This window comes from Montipora foliosa, chromosome 5 (genome assembly GCF_036669935.1).
Source record: "Montipora foliosa isolate CH-2021 chromosome 5, ASM3666993v2, whole genome shotgun sequence".
Taxonomy (NCBI): Eukaryota; Metazoa; Cnidaria; class Anthozoa; order Scleractinia; family Acroporidae; genus Montipora; species Montipora foliosa.
The window spans coordinates 32,934,419-32,944,418 of NC_090873.1; the positions used below are offsets into that span (position 1 = coordinate 32,934,419).

General features: G+C 39.5%; 1 protein-coding gene across 1 annotated transcript in view; it reads left to right on the forward strand.

Moving 5' to 3' along the window:
* The window catches only part of LOC138003979 (general vesicular transport factor p115-like), a 48,240-nt gene that overhangs the window by 14,385 nt on the left and 23,855 nt on the right, over nucleotides 1–10,000 (forward strand). The window contains exons 11-17 of the mRNA XM_068850327.1: nucleotides 121–205; nucleotides 1,647–1,708; nucleotides 2,997–3,061; nucleotides 4,343–4,418; nucleotides 5,040–5,104; nucleotides 7,250–7,338; nucleotides 8,866–8,950. Coding sequence (XP_068706428.1) covers nucleotides 121–205; nucleotides 1,647–1,708; nucleotides 2,997–3,061; nucleotides 4,343–4,418; nucleotides 5,040–5,104; nucleotides 7,250–7,338; nucleotides 8,866–8,950 — 527 coding nt within the window. The remainder of the gene's footprint in view (nucleotides 1–120; nucleotides 206–1,646; nucleotides 1,709–2,996; nucleotides 3,062–4,342; nucleotides 4,419–5,039; nucleotides 5,105–7,249; nucleotides 7,339–8,865; nucleotides 8,951–10,000) is intronic.

Genomic DNA, 10,000 nt, shown 5'->3' on the forward strand with positions numbered 1-10,000 from the left:
TGAAACTTATTTGGATTCCATATGTTAAATAAGATTATTTGAGATGTAATCAGTCCTGGCAAGTTCTCAGTAACTCCCTTTAGGTATTTACAATTTTATTGAAATTTTGATTTCATTCAGGTATTGTCGTTGAAGATTGCTTGTTGCTGATGCAAAATCTCCTAAAATCTAACGTGTCAAATCAAAATTTCTTTAGAGAAGGAAGGTGAGAAAGTTATCACTTCGTACTTGTATATGTATGTACATGACCTTTCACATCTGATGTTGTTTAACACTGCTTAATGGGGACATAGTTTTTGAGTGAATCTAGCTGTTGTTAACCCTTTCACTCCCGTGGGGTTCCCCATTGATGAGTTAAATTGTCTGGCGTTAGACAGAGTAAAATCTATAAGTATCACTCTTGGGAGTGAAAGGGTTAATGGGGACATAGTTTTTGAGTGAATCTAGCTGTTGTTAACCCTTTCACTCCCGTGGGGTTCCCCATTGACGAGTAAAATCGTCTGGCGTTAGACAGAGTAAAATCTATAAGTATCACTCTTGGGAGTGAAAGGGTTAAACTGAGTTACAATGTAAGCTGTCTTTGAGCACTAGCCTACATGTACCTGTACTCTACCATAATAATCTTAATATAAAAAAAAATTCAGCCTTGTCAGAATTTGTTTACTTAAGATAATACCACAAAGCTACATCACCACAATGAGGCATTGACATGTACCTCCCCAAATCTTTGCTAAGTGGGTGCTTTACTCAAAGAGCAGGAGGACTAAAGTACAGGTCAGTTTTTAGAGGTCACTAGTTACCAACTCCCAACACTAATGCTAAACGTAGGCCTCATTACATGTATGCCTAAGGTTAGCCAATTTGAAGGTTTTGGATTTCTTTAGTATACATGTCTAGGTATATGTTTAAGACAGTGACCTGTATCAAGTGACCTGGGTCCGATTGTTCAAAAACCGATTAACATTAACCCTAGATCATAAATTAACCCAGGAGTTTATTTCTCTACTCCCAAATGCTGTTCAACGCTGATAAATTATTCGGCAAAGCTTTACAATAGAAGAAGTCAATCTTAAATAACAAAAATAGGGACGCAAAACTTTCACCAAAAAGTTGAAAACATGAAACAAACGTTTACGCCAATCCTGGATTAAGTTAATCGGCTTTCGAATAACTGGGCCCTGTACTTTAGCCCTGTCGTACAAAGAGTTTATAAGAACAGGTATAAGGACCCAGCCAATGATGACACCCGAAGCACCTGGGCCCTGACCCTCTGTTGATGGAAAACTCCTTTGCTGATTGGCTGTTGCCTAGAACCACACAATTCAAGACATCTGGGCCCGGTTGTTCGAAAGCCGATTAGCTCAATCCAGGATTAGTGTAAACTTTTGTTTCAAGTTTTCAACTTTTTGGTGAAAGTTTTTTTCGCTTATTTTTGCTTTTCAAGATTGAATTCTTCTAATGTAAAGTTTTGCTAATTATCAGCGTTGAACAGCATTTTGGAGTAGAGAAATAAACTCCTTGGTTAATCTTTAATCTGGGATTAGCGTTAATCGGCTTTTGAACAACCGGGCCCTGAGTGTTTGTCAATAATACCTTCTGCATGAAAATTCATACTCTCATTTCTTTTTTGTCCTTTTTTGTGACAGTTACATTCAAAGACTTGCACCTTTTTTTGAATTCGATGGAGCTCCTGTACAATCACTAACTGGTAAGCTGATTTGCTGACTTGCATTGTGATACAATGTGCACACTGTAGTGAAACAGTAGCGAATTATAGTACCAATTATTCAAATCAGTATGGACGGTACAAATGTTCGTGATCCTGGGGCAGCTAACGCATTCTACGTAACGCCTTAATGAAGGCCTTTCTAAGTTCCTTGTGATCAATGGGACTGTTAAGGTTATTCCCTTGAAAATGACGTACTATCCAGATTTTTGTCAAACTTGGCACAATTGATATTCATGCACAGGGCATTCAAAAAAAGCAATTAAAAGGTGGGGTCACCGTGCTTGTTTTCGCGCTGCATGGTCTTTATTCTGAGTGTTTTTACCGAAGTACGCGAGAAGTGTTCGAAACTTAATCAAACGGAACATTTGTTGTTACAGTGTATATACATGTAGCTAAAGCTACTGAATATTACTGAAATCTTGAACCTACTTGTTTGTCCGGGCTAAAATCTTTCAGTAAAGTGATTTCAAATATTGCTCAATCTTGCAAAGCAATGAAAGCAAATTGGACCGCTACATCATCACGTCACACTCAGTGTCTGGCTCCAAATGCAGTTTCACGTCATTTATATATATATACTACAACTTCTACTATCCAACTTTTTTCTTCCTTAGAATATGTTTTCCATGTACCTATTACGAGTGCATAACACCATTAAAAAGGAGGGGTCACCGTGCTGATTCAGGAAAAAATAGCGATTCCTTGACAGGTTAAGCTTGGCGTCAATAAAAATCCGCCATTTTATCAATGTGCGCGAGCTAATGCGCGCGCCAATGACGCAAGAAATTATGCGCAGTAAGGTTGCGCAATGCAAACAGTATCTGTTCAAATGGGTTTCGTGCACTTGGCTGAAAATTGAAGTGCCCATAAATTTTACACTATTCTACTAACCTGCAAAAACAACGCTTAAGAAAATGCTAGCAACTATTGATTCCCTGTTGCGAAATTTATATGTGATTTATGAGATCTCTAACTTTTTGGCAATTTGAAAATCTAAGAAGGTTTGACTCTTTTGAATAGATAATTATTAAACTGAAGCGTCATGTTTGGTGCACTCAATTATTGACTAGGGTCAACAAGGCTGAAAAAACCAAGCCTACTACCTGTTTTTTTACTGGATTAATACCTGAGCGTATTTGCAAACTTCATCTATTCGAAGAAAATACAACTGTACATTGTACTAAGCTGCTTTCTCCATGTGTAATTATATTTTCTACGGTCTCTAAAATTGTTTCAACAAACTCAATGAAGTCAATTTTCCCCTCAGAAAATCAAGATGACGAAAGCTCTTGGTCCATGCAGAAAGTTTCCAATGTCAAGCTTATGTTACTGGTGGGTGACATTGCTAAAATGAACTAGTGATTTTGGGGTACAAGTCGATTGGGAAAAGAATATGTTTAAAGGGGTACTTTAAATTTTAGCCATAGAGTGAGTTTCAATCGAGTGTCGTAAAAGCAAAACCAAAGTAATTACTTCGGCCAAAAAAAGGACGGAGACAATCCAGTAAACCAATCAAAACTCGAAGTATACACGTGGCCGACACAAAGCGCGGGAAAATGTGCACGCGCGAGCCACCATTGGTTTTGGTTTCACTTCTGATTGGTTGAAAAAGGGGTGCGAGAACTTTGAACCAATCACTGAGTGAAGTAGACTAATGCAAAACCAAAAGTAATTCGCGAATTACTTTCGACACTCAATTGAAAACCGCTCTAACTGTTACTGATATAATTAATTCCTTGTTCCATGGGGAAAATGGGCTGGGAGTGGAAATTATTCTTCGCCATCTCGCTTGGCCACTGCCACTTCTCTCGAAGACGTAAACTCCAAGCCGTTCTTTGCAACTCAGCAGTTCGGAGCTACAGCAAGTTGCAAAAATAGTGGAGACACTTCACCTTCTTGGGGCGTTATTAATTTCCCTATTATCTCTCACTGCGGCCTCCCTCCCTTCCCCTTATCAGTGTTGCTAGCAAGACAAAAAATGTTGGGAACTTAAGCAGTCAACATTGAAAGGGGGAGAGGGGAGAGGAAGTGGGAAAGGTTTAAATTCTAGATACGGCGGGCATTGGAAGCTAGAAAAGGTGTTTTTTAATGAAAGTGTCTCAACAATTTTGTAACTTGTTGTAGGTTATCACTTGTTATTAATGCGCCAACTAAAGCCTCCTTTTGGCTGCTGAAACAAGGGCTTTTTTATTCAAATAGTGATCCATCTAATTATGAAGAAGAATTTTAGTTTTTTGCAACAAGTATCTTCACTGTTTTTTTTTTTCCAACACATGTATACGTTTGTGGACAGGTTCCTGGTCAGCCAGTTTCATTACTTTGAGGTGAAATTTCTTTTAACACAAACAAGTTGGGCCCTATCCTCACTAATGCGTCTTTTTTGGAAAATGCACAGCTTTTAATGCGTTTGCCTATGATCTACACAACAACGTTCGAAAACGCCGACGAAAGCGGAGGTTTTCGAAAACGGTTGCAAACTGTAGACGTTCGACTTTGGTTACTCAAACGTTTCTGTTATTTCTATTATCTGCAAATGATCTTCTTGTTATGAATAGAAACAGCGCTCCTGTGATGTTTATAACGATTTTTTTTCGGTTTATTTTGTTTCTCTAGCTCGTTAGAGTGTTAGTTTCGCCAGACAACCCTCAACAATCAACTACTTCTTGTCAGAAAATCATGAACCAATGCGGTGAGTACCTGAAAGGAATGAGCCTTCTTAAATTGGACTCACAGCAACAATCTTATCAATTTTAAGTGTATAATCTTTGTATACGGACCGAGTGGACCAGAAAGTCTATCCATTTGCAGATAGCATTAGAAAGGGCGTGATCTGGTCGAGTTGAAGTTGAGCCCACGATCTCTTGCACCGAAGTGCGATGCTTTGACTTCTGAGCTAACCGTTGTATGCTCATGTAGGCTATTGTATGCCCATGTACGCTAGTGTATGCTAATATACGCTAGTGTATGCCCATGTAGGCTAGTATAATGTGTTATTCCTAGTACAGTGTTATTTGTTTGACCATGTTAAACCACTATATGATTGCTACACAACGTGTCAACGGTATAACTTCACAAAACCTCATCCGGGAAAAACTTGAAAGCCAAACCATTTGCACACGCAAGTACAAAAGACGGCACTTCATTCTCAGTTCTTTTAAGACCTCGAGTGTTAAGTGGGTACTCCAGATGCAGTGATAAGAATCTAGGGACGTGCTCATGCAGTAGTGGGTGCTGCTAAATAGAGTATACAACTCCTTTTTAACATTCTCGATCGTTTCTGAAGCTTCTATGGTTGTGTTGTTGTTGATAGGGCTTTTACGGCTGCTATGTGATATCCTCATGTCTACTGGAATTCCCGCAGATATTCTAACGGAGGTAAGCGTGGGATCAGCTTGTTCAACTGTTAGCCAAAGAGTAAATTTACGTACAAGTTGGCTTCTTGAGACTTCAGAACGACACTTGTAGCGAAGTCGTAAAACGAGCGGTGGAGTTGCAAAGGGACACTTGTGTTTATAATAGATATTCAATAATGTGCATGAAAAATTTACTCCATTCTGATTGGCTAAGAGAAATGCGGTTTTCAGGTAACACGAACATGTAAAAAGAGGTAATTCAGTGCAAAAAGAAGTAATAGCAGAGCTCCGCGCGTAGCACCATTGGTAAGAAAATACATGGTAACCCATCTGTGCGAGAAAAGTTGGGTTTGGTCATCGTACGACCGTAAGTAATTAATTGAATTAAGCCGTGTTCACATTAGGCCTCGATTATGATCGAATTATAATCGAATTAAGTATGAAAATGAGTTCACATCTACTAATTACGGTCCCTGATTATAATTGGATTATAATTATTTCAAACAACCTCAAGGGGGTTGTTTGAAGTAATTACAGTGCGTAATTGAACTGAATGGCGAGCACGTGGTGGTATGAACAGACGAAACTTCTAATCGCTTTATGGAGCGATGGTTTGGATTTGCCTTCTTCTATTCTCGGAGTTTATCCTTGGTTCTCTTCTCGCCTCAAGCACATGATGGTGATGATAATCGTGGCAGCCACGCGATACGGCTCCATTTTGTCTCACACCGCGAGGTTACCCTGCCTATTGTATTTGAATTTTCACATATGTGAACAGAACCATAATTGAATAAAATTAAATGGAGTATAATAGCCTGAATTATATACTTAAGTTGATCATAATCAACGTTGAGTGTGAACACGGCTTAAGATCCTTCAGTTAAACACGATGAGAATAAAAGCAATACATGCTTGAGAGGTCGTGTGTGACTGGCAAATACCTAAGTAACCTACTAAGGAGAAGTGGATAAAATACATCAAGTGAATAAATCAAGCTAAAAGTAAAGAGTGACAACGCAAAATGTACTTTCATAATTCAAGATAATTTAAGATTAAAATTAAAAATTGGACGTCTTCTTCGCTACCAACTATACGGGTGAACTGGTGAATCTGAATTCCCTAAATGTGGGATCAGAGTGCACCTTTCTGTAAAATTGCTTAAAACTACTAGCGTCTTTAAAATAATGTGAAACAAAGTTCTATAACACAGCGCCTCTATAACAAATCGAATTTTTCAAAAAATGCGTGGAAAATCGCGGAACAACGGAATTTTTGTGTCCTCTTAAGTTACACGGACTATTGCGCCATACAGCTAAATCTGAAATCATTGATGGTACATTAACACAAACTGTTGTAAAATAGTTGATCCGAGCTAGTAATCGAAAGTTCGTAGGTTCGTTAGCAGGAACCCCCTGATTTTTTCCTCAAGTATCTCCGAGTTAACATTGAGGAAAATACATCTCTCAGGGCCTTTTTACAGGGAGGGAGGGTGCCGCCGTTGACCGAGTTACTCGGCTAGGAGGGTTAAAACTAGCCCGCCTTTACATGAAACTCGCCTAAGCGGAATGGGTAGTGAACTATCTTTTGAGTGGGCCACCAGGTACAACAAACAAGGTGGCAGACAATAGATTTATTTATTTAATCTTTATTTAACCACGGTACAGTTGATCAACCACTATAAAACATTGCGATAAAATATTAATAATGGTTAAAAGAAAGGTTTAAAATGCGACGTGTCGACTTGAGTATTGAGTGAAGGCTTCAGGCTTCAGTTCCTTAATGGAAAACATTTCATACAGAAGACAATCAAACTTGGCATTTCTTAAGAATAGAGAAATGACTGCTAAAACTAGAGGTGTCAATACCACCATGGATATTAATAAGATGCTTGCCTATGACAGAATACCTATGTTCCTGAATACGTTGATGCAAGTGCCTTGTAGTAAAACCTACGTAATCAGCATCACACTTATCACATTTAAAATGATCCACAATGCATTGATTGTTAACTAAATCAGGCTCCTTCTCCTGTAGGCAAAAAATCTGTTGAATAGGTTTACTGCGAAAGACGGGTTGAAATGTCGATACCGATGTTAGAACTCCGCCGCCTAGTTAACTGTCGGCTTAGTGAAAACCATGAAGTCTCACTCTTCTTCAACCTTTTCAGACCATCAAGACCGTGTCGGAAGTCATTCGTGGATTCCCCGCAAATCAGGAGTATTTTTCTCAAGTCACTGCTCCATCCAACCCTCCCAGGTTTGTCTTCGCTTTTTGTTGTTGTTTTAAGTCATTCATTCATTCTGGATGCAAATTGATTAGTATACACTTTATGTATGGTCCCGAGGGAAACAGTTAGTTTTGTTTTCCCGAGAGTCCTCATCCCGAGACGAAGTCGAGGGAAACATTAGGACTCGAGGGAAAACAAAACCAACTAGTTTCCCGAAGGACCAGACATTAAGTGCTTTGTTATATATTTAGACTTTGCCGGCAACAATCGCAGCAAAACATCCGGAGCGGGCAACAACTGCGGAATTTTATCCCGGTCGGGATACATTTGAATTTGATCAGGGCCACGTGACCAAGAATCAACCAATCACAGTGCTCGTTTTGTTGAGCCAAAGTCTAGGTATATAACAATGGTTGTTGTTGGTCAGTCACGTGCCATTCACCAAAACCACCTGTCCATCACCCAAGAGTAACATTTACCCAAATTGGCTTTGTTCCTTTCAGCGTCATAAAAGTGTCTATTTTTAAACCAAGTTTTGCGGGAACATAAACAATATCTAGACCAAATTGGCTAACTCAATGTTGTGTCCAATTCAAACCCTTTGGGGTTAAAACGTTTTTGTTCCAGGAATTTCCATATCATTTGAATGTGAATGACATCATATAATGCAAGTACAATACACAAAGGATCTTAAACTCGCCGTGTGATTTGAATTTGGCTTTTTTATTGCACAACTGATCACAGAGCTCTGTTGATTGACAAATCATCCGTATGGACCTAAGGCACCGCGCCTTTTATAGTGCGTCTTCGTGTTTATCGTGGTGATAATTGTTTTAGTGTAATTTTCAGCGGTGAATATCAAGAAAGTGCAAAACGTGCTAAAAGACGATAAAAGGGCACAAAAAGTGCTTGATCAGCTTAGCAACCGCACCTCCAAAATGTTATATTCACCGGGTAGCACGGTAAATATGACACTAAATTCATTTAGTATAAATACACAGGTGATTATACAAAATCGCGCGCTCTCATTGGCTCGCTATCTCGGACGCTATCTCGACGGACAAAATGGCTGCCAGTATTCGTTTTGCCACTGTAAGTGAAGATGATTTTACGTTGAAATGTTTTTTTTTTTTTTCTTTTTTGAAATAATCACCTGTGTATTTATACTAAAACAATTATTCGCCTCAGGCTCAGTGATTATCGGTGAATATTCACCGATAATCACTGAGCCTGAGGCGAATAGTTGTTAAATATTCACCGCTGAAAATTATACATGTACTAATGATGATTATGATTATGATGATACGTGATAAAAGATTTCTTCAGCATAGTAAATGCTGTGGTCGAGTCCAATTTAAGAATTTTCACGTTTTTGTTCTTAAAAGAACAAAAACGTAAAATTACATTTGGAGAAATAACATTACTAAGAACTTTTAACATTATAGAGACCTGGAGACAACGCTACAAGTGAATTTAAATTAAGAGAATTTGAGTTAAGATGCTTGTAAAAGCGTGGTTGTTGCGCACTAAAAATATGATCTGGATTTTTTTTTCAGTCCTGCCATTGTTGTCCTCCTCATGTCCATGATTAATGACAAGCAGCCTTTAAGTCTACGATGTTCAGTCCTGTACTGTTTTCAGGTAGGAACGTCTCAGTAAAAAAATGTTATCAGAATAGCGATCTTTGGATTGGAAAACCAGTAAGGCTGCGAGGCACACGTGTCCAAAAGTGCAAGTAGTTAGATGAGTGCCCGTTGATAATATCCAACTCGAAGTGTCCCTGCATCTGTTACTTATTTCTTATTTGTTACTTCTTTCCAACAAGGTAAGTGTGAGAGGCAGCTGTAGCTGATCAGTCGGTTAGTGCGCGGCTTTCTGAGCTGGAGGTCGCCAGTTCGATCCCGTCTCATTCCATCGACGTCTGTTTCGACTTTTTTTCCTCCGATCCGTGTAGCTGTAGCTTTGAAAACTCGTAAAACGGAGCATTTACGGAGGAAGGGGGGGGGGGGGGGGAGGTAAAAGGTGCGCACCGAGGGCCACAAGTTTATCAGTACCCTCGTAAAAGTAAGTACCTTTACCTTTAGTGCGGTCGACTCCAGATCGAGTAGTCCGGGTTCGGGTCCTGGCCGGAGACATTGTGTTGTGTTCTTGGGCAAGACACTTTACTCTCACGGTGCCTCTCTCCACCCAGGTGTATAAATGGGTACCGGCGAATTTAGCATCGCATCCCGGGGGAGTAGGAGAACTCCTAGTCGCTTCATGCTACAGTAACCGGAGATAAGCGCCGGCCTGATGGGCTTTCTAGGATCGTAGCAGACTTTACTTTACCTTTACCTTCAGCGTTAATTTAAGGCCAGGGCAAATACCGCTGTTTATCTTTAGTTGAGTAGCCGAGATGAAGGACACTTTGTATCGTTAAATGGCTTTATTCCCAAACACGAACACTTTTGTCTCTTATGTACGAGGCGTTTGTTTGTGTAACTCTTGTCAATTTCTAAGTGTCTCAGTACTTTGTTGCAAGAGCCAGTAATAATGTCGCAGTGTAAGTGGCCCGCATAGAATAGCAATGCTAACAGAGCTCTTCTCTTGACTGAGGGAGAGAAGAGCTCTGGGGAACCCTGAAACAAAGTGTCTTCTCACTGGTTTTCGTGAAGAACAATCAAAAGAGTCTCTAATTGGTGCATTAATGTT